Source organism: Rousettus aegyptiacus, unplaced genomic scaffold (assembly GCF_014176215.1).
Source record: "Rousettus aegyptiacus isolate mRouAeg1 unplaced genomic scaffold, mRouAeg1.p scaffold_m13_p_16, whole genome shotgun sequence".
Lineage (NCBI taxonomy): Eukaryota > Metazoa > Chordata > Mammalia > Chiroptera > Pteropodidae > Rousettus > Rousettus aegyptiacus.
In genome coordinates this window covers 44,244,215-44,268,963 of record NW_023416291.1, presented here as the reverse complement: position 1 = coordinate 44,268,963, position 24,749 = coordinate 44,244,215, and the positions used below count along the sequence as shown (strand labels likewise).

Sequence of the window (24,749 nt, the reverse complement as noted above, 5' to 3'; positions counted from 1 at the left end):
ACAGGTGTGTTGAGAGGATGAAACAATATTGTGGCTATACAGAACCCCGACCATCTAAAGTCATCGTTCGCATTCGAGTGGTTCTCATCTACTTGCTTTTGTTTTAGCCCAAAGGGCTAGAAACTCATCCCGGGGTGGGAGGCTGGATTCAGGTCCCAGCTCCAGTCCTAGGTTCACACTGGGGTCTCCTCCAACTTACAGGCCCTTGACCTTACTTAGCCACCTGACCATATACCCCTCTTCGGGCACCCCACACCTGGGCTCTGTTCCAGGCAGATGAGGCCAGTCCCTCTGCCCACGAGCACTCACACCAAAGTCCTCCCTCTGATCTTCCAATCAAATCTTCCCCCCTCCACCCCTTCAACACCCAGATCCATGACCCTTCCCCGCTGGAAGTCGTTGCTGAATCAACCGAGACCAGATTACACCTCCCTCGGCCTCCACTTGACCCTGGCTCCTGCTAGAGTTCATCATTTCTCCATTCCTTACTTTTCTCTGCCTGATCCTCGACAGTCAGCTCACTGCCTAGTCGCTCCCTGTTGACCTTTTCCGTGTTTGGCCTCCCCAGTGAACTGCGAGTATCTTGGTGCTGGAGAGGGGGGGGGGCAGTCATGTCAAGTGTTGAGCTTGCCTGCCAAGGGGAACATTTAGGGCCTTGACTGAGGACAGAGCAGCCTTCCCTCCTCACTGCCTTGCATGTCAGGCTTCACAGTGTGTTTCTATCCGTCCGCGATCCACCATCACACAGCCCCTGAAGGGGAGGCAGCAAACAGGACCCTGCTGGACCGGCCCCTGCTTTCGTGGCCCAGGTTAGGGAAGGGCAGTGTAGATATTATCTCTCTGTGTCCAACCCCATGTGCCCCCGTTTGAACCCTCCCATGACTTCCCTCAGCCTGACACCATCTGTCCCTCTCACCCGGACCTGGTGGCTCATAAATAACAAATAGATTTGGGGACCCAATGCAACCTTTTAATTCCAAGCAGAGTTCCCCTCCCCCAGCCCCCAGCATCACACACACAGTGGAAAGGGAAGCCAGGGTCTGGGCAGGAAGAAAACCCAGACCTGGGCAAAAAAATATATATAATTATATACACATATGTATTTGTTGAGAAGAAAAGCTGGGTGTGTGATTAAGGTAGGGCAGAGAATTAGGTGAGGAAAGCAGCTGGGGGTGCCCCAATAAATTACATTCTTTAGAGAGCATGGTGGGGGATGCATGGGTGTGGGTGGGACCTGGTAGCCAGGACACTCGGCCTGGCCTCTTGATCCCATCTGAGGGAGCCCCAAGGCCTGGTTCTGCCTAGGACCTGCGTGCCAGAAGGTAGGATTCTAGCTGGCTTTGCCCAGAGGTTGATGGGGGTGGGGGGCTGGGGTTCTATATAGGCAACATCTCCACTCTAAGCCAAGGCTTCTGGGGAAGCCATAGGGCTGAGCACGAGGCTTCGAAGCATAGGATTTGCAAGGAGAGAACTGGGTGAGCTGGAGGGCAGGGCGCCTCCCCGCTGGAGTCCGAGGCAGGAGGCCCAGGCGCAGGGGAAGCTGAGGCGAGGTGGGGAGGAGCGCTGGGCAGACTCAGGGGCCTGGAGCTCTCCCGGCCTGCCTGCTGCTCCCCGCCCTCCCTCCTCCTCCTCCTCCCGCCAGGCCCGAGGGCTCCACCACCCACTGGTCAAGACGCGGAGGCGTGACCTCCCAGTGCCAGGTGCATATCACCTCACTCTCACTCGCTCTTCTGGGGACCTCTTCTCACAGGGGGACAGGGGTAGGGATTGGGCGCAGACACTAACTCTGTGGGTGCTGGAGTCCAGCCTGGATTTGCCCTGTGCAGTGAGGACCAAGGATGAGGGGAGGCCCCCGGCTCATTATGAGAAAATCGTCCATGTCCCACAACCCGGCACTGAGCGGCCTGGGCTCCCCTGGACGAGGAATGCAGCCACCACCACCTGGGCCCATCTCCCTGCTCCCCCGGGAGATGATGCTTTGGGGTCCAGTGACCCAGCTCCAGGGCCCTGAAGCAGCAGGAATGAGGGGCAGTCACAGAGCGTGGGGACGGTCAGAAGAGAGAGGCCTTCTTCTTGAGTTCATTCCGCTTCCACAGAGCCAGCTTGCTGAACTCTTCGGGAGACATGGCGAACACCCTGGAGAAGTCCTCTGCCGACAGGTGCCTCTGCAGAGGGACACACGGATAGGATAGGAGGGTGGGGCTGGGCCGAGTGACGAGCGCCACCAAGACCTCGGGTCTCCCCCGCCAGGCAGGGGCGCTGCCCACCAGGGGCCCCGTCGCCCACCAGCGCATTTTCCCGGCTTGTACCTCTAGTCGCATGCGATCCACACCCGGAGGCAACTTGGTCCGCCCCTTATTGGTGACCACCAGCATTTCATAGGGATATATCTGCGGGTGCAGGGGGGAGGACCAGTCTCATCATGCTCATAGCCTTCCCTGTCGGCGTAACCCCTTCAACTCCCCAGGCCCCTCTTCAGCCTGCAGTGACCATCGGGTTCATGCCATTTCGCCATTCATCTCCCCCAGCTTCCCTGCTGCGCCCCCATCAGCAAATCCAGGAAGACCCCCTTATAGCGCATTCACTTCCCTGGCTTCTCCCGGAGCTGGCCCACCCCACTGTAGACGCTTCTATCCCCTGCCCACCGCCCCCCGGCTCTGCCCCTGCCCCTCACCTTCTGCTCCAGCACACAGGGCAGGGAGTTCCCCCGGTCCATCCTCCCCCTCTGGCCCTCTCCGTTCTGAGGAGACCAAAGCTGCAGTGAGCCGGAGCGGGGCAGGGAGGCCTCCCAGCCTTACTCTGGGCTTCTCATGTCCTCACCAGGCAACCCTGTGGCCCCGCAGCCCCCTCCCCAACACTGCCAGTCACTGCTCCACCGCTGCTGGTGCTCCAAGTGCTCCCCTCCAGAAGGCACTCACCTGCAGGCCTGTGGGAGAGAAAACCCATTCAGGCAGGCCTCCAAACCTGTGGGCTCAGCCTCCCCGCCTCCAGCCACACAGCCCCGCCCACATCACAGATGGGGCTGCCCTGGGGGCCTGCTTAAGCCCCTTTCCCCGCTCCCCTGGCACCAGGCCGGCCCTGCTTCTCACCTGGGCTTCCGGTCTCACTCTCAGAAGGGCTGAAGTCTGTAGACTGTAGCTAAAAAGGACACAAAGGGATTAGAAGCTGGCGTGTTCCTCATCGGTCCCCTTCACTTGAGGGGTCTCGCTGCTCCCCCAGGATGGCAAGTAGCTCGGTCCCTCAGAGGCCCCCATATGCACACGTTTCTAGCACAGTCTGCATGCAACCTCTGGTCTGGGACCTTACCCGGCTCAGGGTGGTCCTGCCATAGGCGGGGAGAGAAGATGACTTAGATGTTCCTGCGTGCAAGGCTGGAAGAGAGCAAGAGACGCATTCAGTCCTCTGGGCGGACAGTCCTTCCTGGGAGGGCTCCGCCACCAGGAGCAGGGCAGTGAAGGGTGGACTAGGGGGAACCCGGTGGGCTCCCGGCTCCTGCCCATCACCTTCGGCAAGTGACATCATGCCGGCAGCTCTGAACCACCTCTAACGCCTGCTCTCTCTCTAACACCAAGTGCACCAAGTTTACATTTGGGCCAAGGGCCCAAGTGTCAATGTCCACGGTCAGCCAGTGATAGAGGACGAGGCTCGCCATCGTAAAATGAACCTCTGGGATACAAAACACACCTATCGTTTCATCGAAATAATCGAATTACTACAATCTTATTATCAGCATGACCAGATGTCACTTTCAACTTGCATATTTCATAATATTGCATGTTGTAATTCAAGACAATTGATTTTCGGCAATAGGTGTTCCTAGAAAAGCTCTGTACTTTAGCCTCATAGTTTGGGCAGATCTCAACCGCCTCATCTCCAATTGCTAGAAAGTCTGGCATTCGGTAGCAATCATTTTGACCAGCATTCTCATTTAAAGGTTTAGCCTTGACAGATGCAAAACTATAAGGAACTATCTCGTTAAAACGTTCTTATAAAATTTGTTATTTAGAGGTCTGATTTTTGAGAACAAAATGTGTTTTTGGACCGTTTTTCCCCCCTTACTACTTCTTACTTTTTAAGATACTTAATACTTATTTTTGTGTTGAAAATGATCTGCTTTCACAATCGTCATTCATTATTGAAGCATTTTACCTTTGCGGTAAACATACATTTCTACTTCGACTGACAGAATTTCACCCTACAAGGCACATAAAACGGTTTTCGTTCCGAATTACTTGCAGAACGCTTATTTATGTTTGAAAGTGACCATTCGATGTTACCATTACGTCAGAACGACATGCCTGTTCGTAATTCTGAAGTCGTTAAGACTGCTTAGCCATGAGAGTAACGCGTGCAATCCTATGACCCGTGATCACGTACACGCTCTGGGGTGCCAACATGGGTGTTAAAGAGCTAATTTTGACCGAGTGGCAAATTCCGGTGGAACACGGAATGAATTCAACCTTTAGGGCACCTCTCGATCTGCCTTATTCTTTAGGCCTTGACTATTTATTCCACATTGTCTAAAAAGGCCTCTTGTAATTCTTCCCACCCATCCTGAAATATCATCCCCAGCGACTCTGTGGATGGCCTAGCCACGTGCACGCCTTACTGTTCCTTGAATCCCCCGGCCCAGGGGCCTTTACCTCCACTCCACAGCAGGCAACCCCTTCGACGGCCCCGTCATCCACAACTGCTTCACCCTGGCATCTGAAGCCCAAGTGTCCCACCTTGTGGCCACAGCACCCTTCTTTGTTTGCAGTTTCCCCTCAGCCTCATTCCCAGTACATCTGCTCGTCTAACTCCTGGGGACATCCAGCGTGCCGATCCCCAAGTCCCCTTGTTCCTCAGCCTGTGTTTGGGTACAAAACTGCGTTCCCCAGCACTCAGCAGCTCACTTGGCCCCTCATCCCGCGACACCTGCCTCACAAGCTCTGCCTGGATCAGCCTACAGCTGCCCTCTCGCCTGCAAGTTACGTAGGCGAAACCTGTAGACTATCCAGATGGAAGGCCTTGTAGCAGCTCCCATTCCATGCAGTAGCTATTCTAAACCAGGGGTCCCCAATCCCCAAGCCGGGAATGGTACCGGTTGGTTCTCAGCCTGTTAGGCACAGGGCCACACAGCAGGAGGTGAGCGGCGAGTGAGCGCGTGAAGCTTCATCTGTATTTGCAGCCGCTCCCCAGGGCTAGCATCACCGCCTCAGCTCCACCTCAGATCAGCAGGCATTAGATTCTCATAGGAGCACCGGTCCCTGGTGCCAAAAACGTTGGGGACTGCTGTTCTAAACCTTCCTGAATCTCGGCAAGCCTCGCCCACCTTTGGCTCAGCAGACATCCTCCACTTGCACCGTGGCCTGCTCTCAGATCAAGTCCCCCGCCCTCAGACAGAGAGTGCGGCCTTTCGAGGCTACCCACATCCTCAGGCTGCGTCCCTTCCCGACCTCCTCCTAACAACCTTCATCCGGATCTGAAAGTGCGTGCTCCCCAGGGTACCGTATGGACACACCCATCCTGCCCCTCTCTCCTCTCTCTGCACAGTCGCATTTTTCTCATGGTCTTATTACTACCTGTAACCTGAAAACTCTGCCTGTGGCCTGACTCGCCCCTCAAGCTTGCGACTTGGTCAGGCTCGACTCCCACCTACATGCACTTCGAACCCAACACGCCCCCAAACCAGTCTCTTCATCTCCCTCCACCACCCCCGCCCCAAGCCTACCTCTTTCAAGATCTCAGTTCCAGGTTTGCCATCACCTGGCACCCAAGACAAAACCCAGCCTGGTCTCCCCTCCTCCTCCCACCTCTAATCAGCCATTGCGTCGAGCTGATTCAATCTCCTATACATTTCTCAGACCCCTTCCCTCTTCTCTGGACCTGTGCATATTTTAGCCCTTACCTAGACCACTGGACGGTGTGGCAGATTGTCTCCTAAGACGGCCTGGACCGCTATCCCCCAGCCCGCGTGCCCTCCTGCCGTTCCTGTCATCAAGAAGTGACCCTCTCTCCCCTGCCCGAGTCTGTGCTGTCAGGGAGCTGCTCAGACCAGTGCAGCACAGTGGAAGTGACGCTGGGCCGCTTCCGAGGCTGGGCTTTCACGGGACTCATAGCTTCCGGTTTGGGGTTCTCGGACCTCCTCGCTTCTCTCTAGCCGCCATGCTCTAAGGACGTCCAGGCTCGAGCCGGTGGTTTGCGGCATGGTGTCCAAAGCACCAGCCACCTCGCCTCTTTGCCCTCATTCCTGCCACCACGGGGCACACTCTGGGTGATTCCAGGCCCCTGGAGGCCCCTCTCCGCTGGCCAGGATGTTTCCTGTTCCTGGCCTTTGCGTCCACCGTCCCTAGCGTCCGCGATGTCGTCTTCTCCATTGGCTCGGTTTAGCTTCCCCCCAACCCTCCGGCCCTAGGTCCTGTCACCGGACTCTCGGAGCACTCACTAGACACCTCTCATCTCACCAGAATACCTGCTGGGCCAAAACCCCAGTTTCCAAGTCAGTTTTCTCAACGATTGGAAGCTACTGAAGGAGGGGACTATATTTTTTCACTCTGAATAATCCCCAGTGCCTAGCGCGTGGTAGACACTCAACAAAATTAGCTAATTCTGCTTTAGCCGACACTGTCCTTAATCGTCTAGTCTTGCTCCAGGACTGGTATCCTTGCCCTAAGGACGGCATGAGCGCCTTGAGCCAGCAACCCAATTTTCTGTCTCTTACACCCACAGTAGCACAGTGCCGGGCGTACGACAGACACCCGACTGTTCGATTCCGGCCTCAGGGTCTGGCCGGGTGGTCCCCAGCTCCCTCCATGGCACTCACAGGTGTGGAAGGGCGTCCGGTCGGGCAGGGAGCGGGCTTTCCTCCGGGTAGGCAATGACTTCTCCATTTCTTCTTTTAAGATCATCTTTCCCAAGTTGGAAGTAACCTGGGGAAGGAGAAAGGGAGATGGGTCCAAGACGGAGATGCTCGTTTCTCGTCTCCAAAACGTGCGGAGCGGAGCACACTGCAGGCAGGAGTGGGGACAGACTTCCCGGGTGGCTGGGCCATGCCTGGGAGCCTGTGGAATCTGTCATTCTGGTCTGATGCACTGCCGCGTTGGGTCTGGCCAGCCTTGAGAGCAAGGAGTCAGCGCTGCTCAGTGTAACTCTACTCCGGTGGCCTCCTCACCCCAGGTCACGCGAAGCCCAGAGCACAAGCCCATGTCGCCGTTAGTGGCCTTCGCATGCTCCCAGCACCCCCTGTCCTCCCCCCGAGACCAGCAGCCTGCTCTCTGCCTGTCTCCTCTTCCCATGGACTGCTCAGCCTGCCTAAGCCTGGCACTGGGGAGACCACCCTTTCTGTGCTTTGGACCCTACTAGTGTTCCCCTTAAACCAGCCACTGAAATCCTGAGGAAGAAGGGGAGTTCCTTACATGCTCTGACCAGGATGCTCTTCAGACACGGACCCGTTTAGAACAGAATAGCCATGTACCAGAACCTTTTCCCCCAGGAAGACACAGGGAGGCCGGGTTGGGGAGCAGCGAGATGCTACCTTACTGAGTTCCTCTCTTTGACGCTCCCTGAGAGCCTTCATCTCATCCCCAGAGTCATCATCTTCCTCTTCCTCCTCCTCCTCTGCCCCTCTCCGCGACGCCTTCCGCTTCCTCCATTCTGTCTCTGAGAAACAAGGGCAAAAGCGGGCAAGTCAACACACCATTTTCTCAGTAAGTATTTATCGGGTGCTGGCCGTGTGCGCGGCACTGGGCTGCGCCTTAAAGCAAACACTACAGATTATCTTTAAACGATTAAATAAAATAAAATAATAAAATAAAATAAAATAATAAAATAATAAAATAAAATAAAATAAATAAAATAATAATGAAATAAAATAATAAAATAAAATAAAATAATAATAAAGTAAAATAAAATAAATAATAAAATAAATTAAATGAAATTAAATAAATAAAATAAAATTAAATGAAATAAATAAAATAAATAAAATAGAATAAATTAAATAAAATAATAATAAAATAAACTAAATTAAATTAATAAAATAAACTTAAATAAAATAAATAAAATAAAATAACCTTTTCTGGTGCTGCAGTGCGGCCGAGTAGGCAACACGCATCCACACAACTTAAATTCACTGGGAACTAAGACCTCGTCTCATTTCTCTTTCTCTTTTCCAGACCTGTCACAGAGCCTGGGACACAGTGGAGGTGTGACAGATGTCTGCTGAGTGGTCAAATAAATGAATGAAAAGAGATGAATGACTAAAACGCAGGGCTGCTGACGCCAGAGCTATAGGAATGCGAGAGGAGTGAGCAGGGAGCTTGCAGGGCTCCCTACAGGCCACAGGGCGGAAGTGGGGGTGGGGGCGAGGTGGGCTCATGGGGCTCTGAGGCCGTGTCCTAGCCTCCCCTCCCCCTCTCCCGCGGTTTCGCCTACCCACGACGGCCAGCGATGGCGGGCACGGCCAGTAGTCGGTTTCGATCTTGGCTGGCTGGTTGGGGTCGGGCGGCTGGGCCGCAGGGAACTTGGATGACTCGATGATGAGGTCCTCGATGAGGTGCTTGCTCTGAGGGCTGCCTCCCATGGACTCTGCAGGCGGAGGTCGCGGTCAGCCCACGCATGCCCCCCCCCCAGCTCCCTCGCTTCTCCCCCCCTCGCACCTGCGAGATCGTGGACGTGAAAACAATGCAGGAGGAAGAGCACGGTTCTGTGCTACTAGGGACAGTTAGTTACTCTCCTGCCCCTCCCAGCCCCTGGCATGGCCTCCGAGCACGTAGCAGGAAGGGGACTCAGGTCAGTTAGGGGAACTTCACCTCTCTGCTTGTAGATGGGTGGCTTCTTGTAGATGTTGGAATCTGGGCGGGTGGTCTCTGTGGGGAGGGAGCAAGAGCGGGTGAGAAGGAGGGTGTGTCCACGGTGGGGAGAGGCCAGGTCAGTGAGGAGAATGGAGGCAAGTGGAATGGGAGAAGGGAAGAAATTCATGGGCTCCTGTCGAAAGCCAAGACAGAACCGGAGTTCTAAGAACTCTCCCTTAGGGGGGTGGGACTTTTTGCACTTTTCTGGTTGGGTGGGAAAGAAAATGTGACAGGACCCACTATCTTTGGGAGCTGTGCCCAGGATCTTGTTATCTGGGGGTCTGGCTAGTTCTGTGGGGAGTATATACCCCAGACAGTGGGGGACTGGGAGCCAGGGGCTTGGTTTCCTGAAGGAAAAAAGAAGTTTTAGCAAAAGGATGCAGCTGGGCCGTCACTAAGACCTACCAGGATGGTGGAAATGGGGTAGGCTGGTCCGGGGGGTCCCGGTGGTTCGTGGGGCTGAAGCCTGAGAGATGGTTCCAGGGGACCGGCTGTCTGCCCACACCTGCAGAGCAGAAGTGAGGTTCACTGCAGCTCCCAGGTCCCCCACTCTACCCCTTCAAGCCATGTAGACGCGGCTTCGCCTCGCTCCACATCTCTGTCCTCCCGCCCTGGCAGCCACGAGCCCCCTACCCCAGGGCAGAGGCAGGGCATCCACGAACTTGACCTGCTGATGGAGCCTGACCCAGAAGAAAGAGTTACATGCGGTCCTGGGTCAGGCAGACAGATGGACAGAGCTGGACAGCGACAGGTCGAGGTCCACTGCTTCTGTCACCCCCTGGGCTCTGCAGAGCCCTGTCTGGATGCGTGTGGGGGGTGGGGGTTGGGCCTGACAGAGCAGGGCTGGGTGGTGTCAGGTATAGGGCAGACTCACCTCTGGGGATGGTGGGGGGGATGTGGATTTGGGTGACAGCGAGCGCTGCAAAGGAGAGGAGCTGGTCAGAGCCACAGGGTGTGATTAAACCTCTATCCCTAGACCCCCAGAGGGGCCACTGCATCCCCCACCCAACTCTGCATCTTGTCCGCCCAATGTCTGGGCCACTTCTTCTCTATGCAGCACTAGCCCTCCGTCCTTCTCCCTTCTAGTACTTTCCTGGGCAGAGTCTGAAGTCTTTCCTAGGATGTACCAAGAAGCCATAGATCCTGGAGTAGTGTGCTTGTGCTCTGGGGGCCAACAGAAGATGTCTGTGGCCCTGTCCTCAGAGCATAGCAATGAATGGAAGAGAATGACCCACAGGCATCCGGGATGGGGTCCAGGCTCCTGGCCAGGTATTTAAGTCTCCCCCAGGCTAGCCCCCTCTTATTGCTCAGCCGTGACAGTACCCCTTTCTGTGTGATCTCGTGTACTAACTACCTAGTGAGGTAGGTGGGCAGAGTTATCACCTCTATTTTACAGGCGGGGAAGCTGAGACCACACCATCACACTGGTCACTCAGCTAGGACTTCTGGCCTCCGAGTTCAGTGCTCCTGGCATTTCCCACAAATCTGCTGTCTTTCTGCCCGCTCCCCCTCTCCTCCTACGTGACCTCTCCGCTGCTGCCATTCAAACATGGCCTCCCTGCTTGCTACATGGAGCAATCCTGCAGCCCGTCTGCCGGCTCTCCGCGAACACTCGGCCCTCACTGGTTGATTCCTGCACACCGTTCGTTCCCTCTCTTGTTTTGGCCTCCAGAAAAGAAAGCACCTCCCATATGTCTGGGGGAGCCCTTCCCCCAAGTCTCGTCCAAGAGGAACCCCCTACCCCTCACCTCCCGGCTTCTGGGCAGCTCCACGTGTTCCAGGAGAGAGTAGGTAAAGTGAGGCTCGTAGATCATGAGGTCAGGCCGTTCGATGTCCAGGATGGCCTTGTCCTTGGGGATGGCGGCCAAGTCCTTATAGCCCAGCACCTGATTGTCCATCTTGGCCTGTAGGAAAATGGTGCCAATGGAACAGACGTGCCGAAAGGCTCACCTGGGATCCTGGCCTTACAAGCCAGATTTGCAATTTATTAGGAAGAAACTGGGCAGCCTTTTTCGATGGCAGCTCCTATAAGTTAATAGTTTCACTATGTAATTTTAAGGGTTTAGAAAGTCACCTGGGTACAACGAGACAGGACGAGACCAGGAAAACGGGAATGAGGAAACCTCTGGATTTGGGGGTTCATTCTCCCCACTAGCTGTAGCAGGACCACGTGGGGGGTGTCTGAGAGAAGCAGCCCAGGAGCGAGTATGTCCCACCCCTCCCTCTCCTCCCAGCCTGAGGGAGCCCGTGGCGGCGGAGGAAGACTTACCACGATGCTGGAGGGAGAGCCGGGAACACTGGAGCCTCGGGAGGAGCTGACGCTCCCGGGGGAGGTAAGTGGTTGCTGGGGAGAGTGAGAAGGCGGCCGTGGGAATGTGCGTGCGGGCGAGGGCCGCGGGCAGGCCGCTCCGAAGGCACAGGATCGGCCAAAGGAGGGTGGACTAGGGCAGAGAAGACTCCCTAGGCCTCTGGGGCCACGGGGTGGGGCTCTGCGGGCGGCCACCAGGTGGCACCATCGACCCCCGACCTGACCCCTCGGCGGGAATGGCCCCACCCACCGCGAGACCCAGGCCCTCGCTGCCCGGGCTCGGGTGTACACGGCCCCGCGCACCTTCTGCAGCCGTTCCATGCAGCAGGGAGATGCCTGGTCGCGTCACTCGTAGATCCCTGTGCGCGAGGGGAGACGACAGGGCGTCAGGCTCGGCCTGGCTTCTGGGCGCTGCGCGCTCGGGGCCGCGAGTGCAGAAAGGGCGTCCCACTGGGCTGTAGCGTCCTCATCCCTCGGCAACTCTCCAGGCTGCTGGCCAAGTGCAGGGCCTGGAACCTGGAACGGGAGGGAGAACGTGCCGGCTGGGCCGTCGGGCCGGGCTCTCAGCGGGCGCAGGCCGGGGCTGGGTTGCCCCGCGCGCTGGGCGGGCCGAAGGGTGCCGGACGGCGCTGGGCCCAGGCTTTCCATTCGCTCAGCTGGGGAAGCGAGCGTGCTGCGGACCAGGAGGTGGGAAAGTGGACGGCCGCACTTGTTTTTGAGCCATTGTTCTCTGGCTGGAAAGGAAATGACGGCAGGGGTCAGCCATCCGGGTGCTCTCACACCTGCCCTGCGGTGTGTCTGCCTGCAGGCCCGGGGCCTCTCACTGCCCCCTGCCTCTGGCCTTGCTCAGTGCTGGCCCCTGTCCCACTCCCCCTCCGCCTACTGCCCACTGTGTGCGCCCCCTCTCATCTTCCGGGAAGGCCGAACACAGAGGGACTTAGTAATGCCTCTGTGGTGGACAAACTGGGAGGACAGGACAGGGAATGTAGCGGCCATGGGGGGGAGTGGTCAAGCCATTGGCTGACGGCTGCCACTCTGCCCCTGGGTCCGCCCCGGGTTCCACCCTCCCATCCCCTGGTGAGAGGAGGGTGGAGGGAGCCCAAACCGCCATGTGCCTGTCCCTGTACAGCAGCGGTCTCACTCGCAAACATTCTGCAAAGCACCCTTTGGGGCCAAGGCCCCATCCCAGCCGCCCGTGGCCTTCTCCGTGCTGACGCTGCCCTCCCAAGTGCGACTGCGCTGCAGGCCGGGGCCCCCTGGTTTGGCAGGAAGGTGACCTGGCAGGCACTGCTCTCCCTTTGTTCCTAGTGAATTAGGTCCTGTCCGCTGCAGTAGATTGTGAGTTCTCTGGGCCACCGTCCATGTCTTCTCCTTCAGTGACTCCCTTAGCGATGCTCCCATCCCCCTCCCACCCCCACCCCCACACACCCAGTAGTGAACACATAATAACCATTCAATGAATGCCTGGCTGAGTTTCCAGCGTGCTGGTGGCAGTGAGGCTGTCTTTCCGTCTGTTGGCCATATGCCACAGAGTGAAGAGAGATAAAGGCTACAGAGATCTAGGGAAGAGGCAGCATGATACAGTGGTTAAGAGCATGGATTCTGAAACCGAGAGCCTGGGGGCGAGTATAAGACTCTGCTACTCTGAAGCTGTGTGACCTTGGGCAAGTTACTTACCCTCTCTGTGTCTCACGTTTCTCATCTGTAAAATGGAAGATAGTGTCATAGGATTGCTCTGAGTATCACACAAATTATAACAGGTGAAATGCTCGAAACATTATAAATTCTACGTAGGGCGTTAGCTATTATTTCTATCTCTACAAGAACTAATGAACTTAGGTGGTTTTTCTGCAGTCACTCTTTGTGACAGAGGGTCATGAGAGACTGAGGTCATTGGTGCTCCCAATTTTATCACCCATTACTTTGTATCAGGCCATTCTCCTGCTCCCCCGCTGTCTCCCCACCACCAAAACCACCTGCCCGCTGCACAAGCGGCCCTTCCCAGCTTTTGCACATGCCACTAGTCTCTGTCTGCCTCTTTCTCTCCCAGATCCCATCCATCCTTCAAGGTCTGTCCTAAACCCCCCTCCTCCAGGAGGCCTCCCCTACCATTCTAGTCCTCAACCCTCTCTGAATTCCAGTGGGACGTCAAAAGAGAACCATGTACACTAGTCCTTGACATGGGAACATGATTTTTCACTTACTAGAATGATTGCTAATTCCTGGAGGGCAAAACCAACAATAATAGCCACTGGGTTTTGTATGCTCGTGCTAGGTACTTTGATAAGCAAGGCACTTTGCAAGGATTATTTTGTTTCATCTCCCCGACATCCCTATAAGGTAGACCCATTTTTCAGATGAGGAAACTGAGGCTCAGAGAGGTTGAAAACTTGTCCAGAGTCATGGAGCTGAAAGTGACCGTGTCTTCAGCATTGGTGTGATTCAGAGCGCCTACGTAGACCTGTGTCAGCCGCGTCATGAGAGCAGAGTAGAATGTGTCACATTTCTCAAGTCTTTTTGGAATTCTAGAGCCAAAGGCTCCCTCAAGGATGAAAGACTCCATTCCAGAGCTTTATCCTTCCCCTGCCTTCTCAGCGCTCACTTCGTAATGTTTTTAAGCAGGTGTCTGAGGACCCAAGTAAATTCTAGTACAGCTTCAAAGAGCTGTTAGCTCCTCTCACTCCTCTCTAATATTTATTAACAGTCATTGTCAAACTAGCTATGCACTTGGCTTAGCCCTAGCGGCAAATGCTTATTCATCCATTCACCCATCTATTCATCCGCCCATCCACCCATCCACCCTCTCGTGCATCTTTGTATCCATCCGTTCACCAAATAACTTTCTGAGCGCTTATCCCGCAGTGACCGCAGAGCAGCACTCTGTGATGTAAGTCTTCTGGAGAACACAGAGATGAGTCAAAGGAGCAAGCTGCCCTTCCAGAAATGAGGCATGTGTGTAGATAACTCCCATGCAAAGCAGAAAACTACATGTGCCAGATAAGATAGCATATGGGGTTGTGTGAGGTCACAGGACGGAGAGGATCACTCCCACTGGGGTATAGAGACGAGAAAATAAAAACAGTTTCTTAGAGGAGGAAGTGTGTGAGGTAGGCCTTCAGGGGTGCCCAGTTCGAGATCATGCAAAAACTGAAAGGAAAAAAAAAAAAGGATTTTTGGAAGAGAAAGCAGGGTCAGCGAAAGCGAGGGCACAGGGAGGCACCCGGTCTGTCCCCGGAGCACCACGGAGCACCACGTGCGGCTGACTGTAGAGCGCATGCGGCCGAGAGATGTCTGGGGCAGGGGGCTGGGGCCGGACTGTGGAGACCTAGAACCCAGACCAAGGAATTTAGATCGGATTCTGTGGGCAACGGGGGCCGCGGAATGCTTAGAAACTTTTTTTAAACGACGAAGTGACAGATCCAAGCGACGCTTTGGGGAATTGAATTTAGCTGCAGCCTGGGAGATGGAATGAGCAGGAAGAGGCTGTCCAGAGATAAACTAGCCAGGAAGCTATGGCCACAGCTCAGATGGAGGATTGTGAGGGTCTAGACGTGGGCAGGGGGCAAAGATGGAAAGCGGCAAGCAGGGGAAATCCTAGAGGCACAATGTGCAAAACAGGACTTGACCATGAGAGCCCCAGGGGAGGGGTGGTTTGCAAGCTAGAGAGACAGGAGAAGGGGTTGAGGTTGAGGTGGGTGCAGTAGGTAGGTGAACAGGTGGGAATGTCCCGGGGAAACTGGAGGCTGGGGGAGGGGCAGGCTGGAAATAGGAATTTGGGAGCTATTTGAGCTAAAGCTGGTGGTCTGCACATGAGGTTGCCAAGAGGGAAAGGAGGTCAAAAACAGATCCCAGGGAAATACCCAGGGGAAACATCCAGGGGGCTAGAAGGAAGAAATATCCAGAGAGGGCATGAAAGGGAGGGGGAAACCAGGCAGCCAGCTCCTTGGGGGCAGGGAGTTTGTCTAGCGAGTCTTTATATTTTCAGCAAAGGGCCTGATACATAGTTAGTGTGCAATAAATATTGGGAGGAAGGATGGGGGCGGGGGAGGGAAAGAGGGATTGAGAAAGAGCATCGAGAGGCTGAGAGGCCTCCTCCCAGCGAAGGCCAGGAGCGCCAAACGGCCTGGTGGTTCCGAGAGCATCTTCAGAGGAACAGCGAGGCCTGCTTGTTAGGGATGACAGAGAGGGCAGGCCTGGCTAGGACACACAGGTGAGGGGGGTGCTTCTATGGGGTACATTAAAAGGACAGCACCAGGCTAGCAAGAGTAACTTTTGAAGAGCCAAGATCGGCTGAGGGTTTTTAAGCAAAGGGGAGACTTGACCATGGTTGCGGGCAGAGGGAAGAGGAGAGGAAGAGATGGCGGCTGCCGGAGATGGGGGTTACCTGGCGGGGGGCCAGTTCAGCAGGGGAGAGGGGTCCGGTGGAGTCCGGCTTTGGGAAGGAAACCACACTTCTCCAAAAGGAAGTCAGGTAAGAAGCTGGCTCACCACATACAGGGGCCTTTAGAGGGGCCAGTCCCGATCGGGAGGCTCTTATTAAAAGTGAGAGATAAGGTCCTATGCAGAGGCGGGTTAGGCAGAGGTTGAAGAAAGCTGAGAGGGTTTGGAAGGTTCATGGTGGGAAGTGTGGGTGGCTCAGACTGTTGGGGAGCACAGAGCTTCCATGTGTCCTGGAGGCTGTGGCTGCACCTGGTGGCCCTGGTACCCTCCCCTTGAACACCTGCTGGGGAGGCATGGGATACTGAGAGGGGCAATGACTATCGGTGATAAGGAGGAAGGAGAGGGGTCCGAGACGAGCCATTTCACAGGTGTACACGGTTATGCACTGGGAGCCACACTCACATGTGCGCATGCACTGTCCCACAGGCCCGGCCACTCAGAGGGGATTCGAGTAATGATGCCTCCGCTCTGTCCCCCGGCCCCTTCTTATGCACAGCTTTCCACGGCCCCACGCCCATCGCCTGAGCCGGGTCTCACCCCTCAGCCTCTGCATCTCCTCCCTCGCCCTGAGCCACGTTGCGCAGGGCCGTCACGCCAGTGCCCGCCTGGTATGCTAGAAGGTGCACTGGTAAACTGTTAATATCTCGCCCTTCCGGGGGCATTGCATTTCAATTTGGGGCCAGACTGAAGGCGTGAGGTCTTAACTGGTGAAATTTTAAGCTAGCAGGGAAAATGTTCGGGGGCAGAGGAGTGTGTGTGTGTGTGTGAGAGAGAGAGAGAGAGACAGAGACAGAGACAGAGACAGAGACAGAGAGACAGAGTGTTTTCTTGGCTTCTCTCGAATTACACCATGCAGGCAACTCTACCCGCAGGTCGCCCCCTCCCACAAAGCTACTTTCCTCCAAGTCCACACCCTCTCTCACGCACCTCCTCCAGCCTCAACCCTCTTCCACACCACGTGTGCACACCATCTGCCCATGCACGTGCACACCCTAGGTCCCAGCAGCCTCTCATGAAAGAGGTCCCAAGGTTAGTCTGCAGCAGGAAGGGAGAGAACCTGGGAGGAAGGCGAGCCCAGGTGGCGGAAGGGACATCTCGGCTGCCCACCTCCCCGCCCCCATCAGACACCAGCAAGCGCCTCTGTCAGCCCCACCCTCCCCTAGCTGTGCAGCCTGCCTTATCTGAGCCACCAGTCAGCCCCACCTCACACTGCCCACCCGAATCTCCATGGTAACTAGAGCCTCTCAGCTCCCTGGTGGGGTGATAAAACCCACCCACCCATCTTCACTCTGTCTTGCTCCAGTTAGGGCCTGACCTGACTGTGAAGGCTCAACCGGGAGACCCACAGCCCGGGTCCTCTGGTCCAGTTGCTGCTCCTACCCTAGGCTGGCCACCACATGCTCTGCACCAGCCTACTGGGTCAGGGGCTCTCACGCACCCTCTCTGCGTTCACATAAGCCAGTGTTTTCCCCAGTTAGATGAGGAAACCGTGCCTGAGAGGTCGACTTGCCAAAGGACACCAAATAGAAGCCAGGCTGCAATTCCCACCCAGGCCCGTCTCAAGCCAAAGCCAAGGGACACTCTTGTCAACGGGTTGCCCACGGTCCCACTTAATCTGAACTCGGAACTTGGGATCCCATGCGTTAACCTCGTATGGGGGAGCTGCCCAGAATCCTACTTGCTGGCCCGGCATGTGGACAAGGGGCAGGGAGGCTGGGGGCACTCAGGCTTTGTGCCCCTGGGCAAGGTCAAGCCTTGGCGCAGACTGTAAATGAGTTATGAAATGCGGCCGGCTGTCCAAGTGGGCTGGGGTCAGGGCAGGCAGGAACTTTGACCCCCCTCCCCCCCGTTTCTTTCCAGTTTCATTCACAGTGTGACCGAGGTCCTTGCTCCAGCCCAGCTCTTTCTGTTTTCTATTCCCTTTTTCTTTACTTTCTTCATCCTTCCTCCGTCTGTTTCCCTTTCACCCTCTCCTGCTCCCCGCTCCACCCCTGCAGTTACTGTGGCAACAACTCAGAGCCAGAAATAAAGGCAGGATCCAGCTAGGTCACCAGTTCCCAAAACAGCATCCCAGGGCGGAGAGGAGAAGGGTGGGCAGGCTCCCTCGGACCTGAGGGAGCAGGGAGGCCCGGCAGGCAGCTCCGAGGGCGGGCTCTGTGCGGGGGAAGGGTGGCACCCACGCTCCCCCAGAAAGGATGTGATGAGAGTGGCGGGGGTGGAGGGGGTGCTTCCTGCTCTGGGCCAGTGGCTCATCAGAGCATCCCTCAGCTCGGCCAAGCCTGCGGCCTGTGCCTTTGCTAATGCTGGCGAAGCCATCACTCCCCTCTCATTTTCTCCTTCCTCCTCACCCCCCCTTCTTAAAGCCCCGTTCTACCTGCTAGGACAAGGGTCGGAGTTCCTCTGACGCCAACACTATACAGCACCCTCTCACACTCTGGGGAGCACCCGGCAGGGGCCGGTGGGCCAGAATCTGGGTCCTGGCCTGAGAACCCACCTGTTTAAGGCCTTGGCTCCCTTTGCTCCTCATGACAGCAGGACTGGGCCCAGGCACCCCTCCTACCCCGCTCGAATATGCATCTTTTCACCCTGTTTCTCTCAGATCTCCCTCTTGGGTTTCTACGCCCTGTCTGCCTGCCCTCTGAGGGGCCCCCAGCCCCTCAGGCTTGCTTGGTCGTGTTCCCGTTCTGGCCTCTGTTTCTAGCTGGTCCTGTTGGTGGGCTAGTGTCACTTGTACAAGCTGGATCAATAGGACGGGGGGAGCTGCAAGGAACTCACACCCCAAAAGCAGCTTTCTGAATTATGGGGCATCCCTGTCTGGTCTTTGCACAGAGCTGCGGGTGAGCTCTGACAGAGGAATTCCTGCAGAGCTGCACCCCGGGGTGGACAGGCTGCCCAGGCGGTCGACGCACAGCCACGTAGAGGCCGCAGCGCTGAAGCGAGACGCGCACGTGGGCACAGGCAGGAGCGCTCACACTGAGACTCAGCTGCGGAGCGCACGCACCTGCTCGCCAGATCACACCCCCACCCCGCGAGGCCCCCGCAAAACGACACACAGCGCCATCGACGCCCTCGCGCGATCCTCCCCTTCACAGCACCGCGCCATGCGCCGACGCCCCCTCCCGGAGCTGCGCACGTGGACAGCGCCGCGCGCAGAGTCGCCCATCTTTACCCACCGCCGTGAGGCGTCCTGTGCCACCCGCCTCCAAAGCACGCCGCCTCCGTCTCCCAGACCTCGGACCTGCTCCCCTGACTCTGGCACCCGGCAGCACGGTCTCCTGGGAGGGGACACGCAGGGGCGCTCGGCCTGCCAGGCGGAGGGAGGGCACAGCTAACCGGAGCGCCGCTGGACCCTGGGGGGCCGGCATGTCTGCTCGGCCCCCAGCTCCCAGCACTCCAGCAGCCAGCGGCCAGAGAGCGCCGGGGTCAGACCCGCGGCCACGCCCTGCCACCCAGCCTCATTCTGCATTTGGTCCTCATCCAGCCTGGCCACGGGAGGGCGAGGAGGGGGCTCCCCAGGGCCCTCTCCCCAGGAGCGTGCCCCACACCAACAGCATTTAGGCCTCCGTGTGAACCGCTCCCCCTCAGAGTGTCTGTGGCCCGGTGGGAGGGAGGCCACCAATCCTTTTCCCTCCCTTCCCTGTCGTTCAGCAGAGAGGAAGCAGCTCCCCTCCCCCCCCCCGCCCCCATCCGTTCACGCGGACTTCTGGGCCACGCACCTAGGTGAAGGTGGCCACTGGGGTGACAGCACGAACACCCCAGCCCCTCCGCCTTAAATCAGAGGGCGGTCTGATCAGATCTGGCCAGTGGGCCATTTCCCACTGAACGGGGGGCGGCCACAGCTGGCCCTCCCCATGGGGCTCCCTGCCACCACCCGGAGCCTTTCTCCCAGGCTGGGGGCGAGACCCAAAGCACCCAAAGAGGGGAAGAGCGTGGGGAGCCCGGCCACCTACCTGTTCCCAGTTTGGCCCAGACACTCTGGGCCCCAAGGCCGGGCAGGGACAGGCGCAGGCCCAGGTCCCAGGCTGTCCTAGGTAGCAGGCATCTCTTCCAGGAACTGGGCTGTGCTTTCTCAGAGCACAAATAGCAGGGGGAAAAAAGCCGGCGGGGGTGTGGTGGTGGGGAGCTGGCGAGGAGGGGACCTACCCTTCTGGGCTCCCCCTCCCTCGCCCCCACGCTGCTCCTCCACAGCCTGGTGCCTGGATCCCTGTGCGGGGAGTGTGTGTGTGGCAGGTGGGTGGGCAGGACGGCGGGCGGCCGCTGGCTCCCCACACTCCCCCCACCTCCCGCTGATGCTGATAGCGTGTGGCCAGCCCGGGGTGTGTTTGTGTGTGTCTGCTCTTCACCTCGCGCTCTCTCTCTCTCGCTCACTGCAGCTCAATCCCTTTCAAACAAGAGGAGCATTAAGCCGGCATCATGACGAAGCAGAATCGGAAGCAACCGGGCCAGCCGCCGGCCCTTCTCCCCCTTCGCACACCCCCGCCCCTGCGACACTCACGCTCACACATACGCAGCCCCTCGAGCCTCCTCACAAACAGCCAGAGTTTGATTCCGGGGTGGGGGCGTGGGGGAGTGTGTGGGGGGGTGGACATGGCTCTGCTGGTAACCGAGGGGTGACAACACCTAGTTTCTCCAAGCACCTGTATCTCCTACTCAGCACCGAACAGCAGCCACAGAGGCCTCTGGGGTCCCTGCCTCCCTGGGGTGCTAAAGAGTGCTGAGGGCTAGGGGTGTGGGCACAGATGCCAGAATTGGTCCATGTAAGGATTAATCCTCTTTTGGGGAGGGCGGATGGGAAGATTGGAAAAAGCAGATCCTCAGCACAAGAGACCGGGCTGGCCCCTTAGGAACCCGAATCCCCTGAGAACTTCGGCAGAGCCCAGAGGTGGTGGTTCGAGTGAGAAGGACCCCTTTTCTCGACAGGGCAGCTTCATCAAAAGGGAACTTCCTGCCAGGTGATGCATAAGTCCCAACATAGAATTTCAGAGATGCGCCTTCCCTGTCTCTGGGACGACCTCCACTGCTCCAGGACCTTGTCCCTGGCCTTTCGGTTCCTTCTGGGTTCCGAGCAGAGCCCAGTTCATTTGCGACCCCCAGAGGCAGGCAGGGAAGGGAGCCCAGGCAGCTGACCCTGGCCCTGGCCCCTGCCTCTCTCCACCTCCGCCTGGCATACCTGCCTACCTAGGCAGTCCTTTGCCGTTGCCCTGGTAACCACTGCCCACAGCCGGTCAGCTGATGTATCAGCTGTCAGTTGGGGAAATCTAGAGACTGGGGAGGGGCTCTGGGGCATCTGAATGGAAGATCACAGGGGAGGGTCTTGAGGGGGACAAGTGGGAGTGTGCCCCGGGACCTCTTTTTCCAAAAGAAGAGGACAGGAGGGGGCAGGTAGGGACAGGAAGGAGAGGCTGTGTCTGGGGTAGTGGAAGACAGAGAAGAATGAATCCCAAAGGATGGGCTCCAGCAAGAAAGGAGGAAGGAAGAAGGCTGAGGAGGAGCAGAGCCCAGACTTAGCTGTGGTGCATGTGGTGGGGGGGCGGGGGAGAGGGCCCTGTGGAAAGGTCCGGGGCAGTGGGGGGTTGGGGTGTGGCAGGATCCATCTAGCCACGAAGAAAAAGCCAGGAGGTGACGTGGGAGGGGATGTACCTTTGATGTCTCTGGAGAGGTACAGCCTTGGAGGAGAGGAGCCTTTCTGGGTAACCAGGCTACCCGGCCCTCCGCCAGCCTCTCTGCTTCCTCTCCCTTCCACCCCACCCTCACCGCCCTGGCCCCACCCGAGGCCTGCACGGCCTCCCTCCACCTCTCCCAGAGGCCAAGCGCCAGGCGCTTTCACGCCTCAGCCTTCAGGAGGGCAGCCGATTGTTCCACTGCCTCGGGTCCTCCCCCACTCTCGCTCGCCCCTCGCCAGACCCCACCCCAGGAGGTGTGCCTTCCTGTGCCAGGGTCCCCAGAGGTGGGGCTGGAATGAGCTGCTGTCGGAAAGGACAGCTGTGGACAGGGAGAGAGGTGGCTCATGAGGAACGGGTAACGGTCTCCGGGCTGGCAGGAAGGGAGCGTTCTCCTCAGAGAAGCAAGCACGTTGAATGGGGTGGGGGGGTCGAGGGGAAGGGCAGCAGGGAGTGGGGAGGGTTCACGGTACCTTCACGGGCCTGGGGCGTGGGGCAGGAGCACGGCAGCTTCCTCGGTGACATACACCTCCATCCCTCGGCGCATCTCCTCTCCGCCTCCCGTTGCCAAGACAACCTGCTGGCTCAGCTGAGGAGGCGGCAGGGAGGGGGGAGGAGGTGGCTGTGGCTCCTACTGCTGCTTCTTCAGTGATGGAGGGAAGGGGCCTGAGGTCGGCCTCTCCGCCAGGGCTGGGGGGAGCTTCAGGAGCCGGGCTCCTGGCCAGCCCCACCACTCTCCCCTCCCGCCTTCCACGGGGCTCTGGGATTGGCTCCTGGGGTGGCCTCAGGAGAACCCTAATTCGGGGCCAAATAACAGGCTGTGGAGAAGGAGGCAGTGCTGGGCAGTGGCCCCCCATTCCAGAAAGCTCAGTGTGGAGTTGGGGGAGAGTGATAGAAACAAGGGGGTGGGGGGACAGGCCATACTGGAGGGTTGGAGGGTGGCTTCCGGCAGGAAGCAGAGGTCCTGGGCATGGCCGGGCCAGGTACGTGGTTGCGGGCCCAGAGGCCTGACCCCATCTGACCTCGGCCATCCCTGAGCCCCTCCTCCTAGTCCTCAAACCTCTCCACCTACAGGAAAGTCAGAGCCTGGGACAGTGCTCTTCCAATCCCACGAGGCCCATTCCCACTGCCACCGGCTCTGTAGGAATGTCCCTCAACAGGCAGAGCCAGCTTGGGCTGGAGCAGTCTTCAGCCAGCCAGCCCTGGAACCGGGGGACTGCAGAGTCAGGGCTCCCTCTGTCGACCTGAGGCATGGTAGCCGTCAAGGTCATTCCTCGCTGAGAGGGATCCCGGGGACCCTCCTCTATCCTGCCTTGCCCCACCTCACCTCTGGCCTTGACCTACAGAGAGCCTTGCTCTGCCTCCAGCCCCATCCTCCTGGGAGGGCCCCGGACTCCTCAAGGTCAGCCGAACCATCCTCTGCCATTGCCTGCCTGCCTCCCCGTCAGGCTGGGATGAGAAGGGAGGCAAAATCTGCCCTCCCAGAAGCAGGCGACGCTGATCACCAGGTGCCTGTTAGCCCAGGCCCCAGGGCGGGCTTCCTGGGCACTGCTTGGCCGACCGCAGGAGGCTGGTAACAGGATTCGCATACCTTTAAGCCCAGGAATTTCTTGAGGCCTTGCGGATGGGCACCTGAGGCCAGAGCAGTGCTGGGCTCCTGCCCCTCACGGGCAGCCGGGCCAGGCCCAGGCACCTGGTTCTTAATTCCTTTCCCCAGCAAGGTCACCGGTGCCAGGTGCTCTGTCTGACTGGACTCCGGCCCTGCTGCCCGCCCCCTCCGCAGGGCCAGGGCCGGTGCAATAGGCTTCTCTGTCCTCTCTCTCCCACTCGGTCCAGTGCCCCTCGCCCCGCCCCATGCATGGCCCTGCTGGGAAGGGGGGCACCGGGGACTCCCCTGTGCTTACATGGTCTAAATATTAACTCCCGGAGAGGCCGAATAGGGCACCTGGGCACCTAAGGAGCAGGGAAAGGTGACGGAGAACTGTGCTAGAGAAATAAAAGGTAGGACGAGGGCCTGGCAAGGACCCTCCCTGCAGGCCCCCTAACTGTACCCTCTATCTCCTGGACCCCGAGCCTCCGCGCCAGCCTCTCCCCCAAACTCCGATCCACAATCGCATCTGCTCACTCCCCTTCTCACTGTCGCCTCCCTGAGGAAGCGTGAAGACCAAACTCTCTATAACGTGACCCAGCCGCTTCCTGCCGCTTTTCTCCGAAACCTTCAGTTCTAGCCAAACCGATCCAAACTGCTCACCTTCCCCTGAACGCTCCTCACGTCTTCCTCCCTTTAGGCCTTTCTTCTCATGCCGTTCCTACCCTCACTGTCTCCCCCTTGCACGCCTCCTCCGCTGGCTGAAACCCTGCCTGTTCCTAAAGATCGCGCAAAGCCCAGCCCTCGCCCAGTGCCCCAGCCCACGCACTCTTCCGCCCCAGGACCCACCGCGCCTGGCTGGGGAGTGGAGGCCATCCCACTCGAGGCGTTGGAGACCGCACAGAATCCAGACCGCAGTGCTCACCGGCCGCGACGGAGGACGATTTCACGTGTCTGCGTTCGAGCTCGCCCACACGCGCCGTGGGCACGTTCTTACCCTCTGAAGGAGGGGTTCTAAGTGGGTTCGCCGTGCACCGCGCGCTGCCTGGCACGTCGCCGGCGCTCTGTGCACAGGTGTGTCCTGCCTTCCCATAGCTCGTATTTCCTCTTTCGCTCTTTTGGGACGTGTCAAACGCTGCTTTGCTGCCTTAGGTGTAAGAGAGAGCACCCCGAAAGTCCCACCAAAGAACTGCCGTTTTATGCGTTTATCCCCACAATGAAGTCTCCAGTGTCTTGAGAGCTTGACGAGGGGTGACACAATATCTTGTCCATCTTTTTTTGTTGTTGTTGTTGTTTTTTAACCGAAGGACTAGCACAGTGCTCATACGTTGCAGGGAATAGATAAGTGTTTGGATTAGCTGCTTGGACACCACCCCTCCCAGGGCCATCTAAGGACGGAGGGTGAAGGCCGGATTCTGGCTTCTCATCCTGCATCCGTCTTGAGGGATGGAGGGGGTGCTGGGCCAACGATGCCTTTTCTGGGCCTTCTGTTGGTTTAGTCCCTCAAGAAGTCCTCACTGTGGATGATGTACTGCGCTGGGGGCAGGGGAGGCAAAGACAGGCTATTTCTACGTCTGAGGCACTTGCTGTCCAGCAGATCCCTGACACCAGCACAAATAAGGATGGTCTGGGCCGGCTGTGATGTGTGCCACAGGGTGAGTCCACAGCCAGGGGGACCAGCGCAGCGGAGGCTGCTGGCTTCCCCCGAGGGAGACGGGAAGTCCGCCGGGCGGAAGAGGCGGCGCAGAATGGTGTGCAGGCTTCCTAGGGGAGGGCACGCTAGGCCACGGGAACCTCGTGGACAAAGACGAGCACAGCGCCCTTGCTGGACGGCAAGGCTGCTGTTTCGCCAGCATTCTCCAAGGGGTGGGGCTGGGGAGGGCGCCTGGGCAGGATTGCGCAGGAGTCTTGAAAACCACGCT

At 57.9% G+C, this 24,749-nt stretch overlaps 1 protein-coding gene across 12 annotated transcripts; it reads right to left on the bottom strand.

Annotated features, from left to right (window-relative positions):
• Positions 1 to 948: 948 nt before the first annotated feature.
• DMTN (dematin actin binding protein) lies at positions 949 to 23,276 on the bottom strand. 12 transcript variants are annotated; one of them, XM_016141623.2, is made up of 17 exons: positions 22,831 to 23,276; positions 21,713 to 22,034; positions 11,443 to 11,655; positions 11,101 to 11,175; positions 10,580 to 10,735; positions 9,706 to 9,750; positions 9,237 to 9,336; positions 8,790 to 8,846; positions 8,413 to 8,565; positions 7,517 to 7,641; positions 6,806 to 6,911; positions 3,307 to 3,371; positions 3,090 to 3,138; positions 2,919 to 2,926; positions 2,675 to 2,740; positions 2,310 to 2,390; positions 949 to 2,165 (listed from the first exon to the last, which is right to left on the bottom strand). In XM_016141623.2, the coding sequence occupies exons 3-17, from the start codon at positions 11,458 to 11,460 to the stop codon at positions 2,052 to 2,054; spliced, it is 1,218 nt and encodes a 405-aa protein (XP_015997109.2). In that variant the 5' UTR covers positions 11,461 to 11,655; positions 21,713 to 22,034; positions 22,831 to 23,276; the 3' UTR covers positions 949 to 2,051. The 12 variants fall into 12 exon arrangements, with proteins under 12 accessions (XP_015997109.2, XP_015997111.2, XP_015997110.2 ...); XM_016141625.2 differs by having other exon boundaries at positions 21,713 to 21,882; XM_016141624.2 differs by having other exon boundaries at positions 21,713 to 21,828.
• Between the last annotated feature and the right edge of the window lie 1,473 nt (positions 23,277 to 24,749).

Excerpts from the sequence above, each read along its gene's own strand:
- DMTN (XM_016141623.2), bottom strand. Across the intron at positions 3,139-3,306 it reads GCAGGACCACCCTGAGCCGG|CTACAGTCTACAGACTTCAG; the intron begins GTAAGGTCCCAG and ends TGTCCTTTTTAG. Across the intron at positions 2,391-2,674 it reads CCTGTGTGCTGGAGCAGAAG|ATATATCCCTATGAAATGCT; the intron begins GTGAGGGGCAGG and ends CTGCACCCGCAG.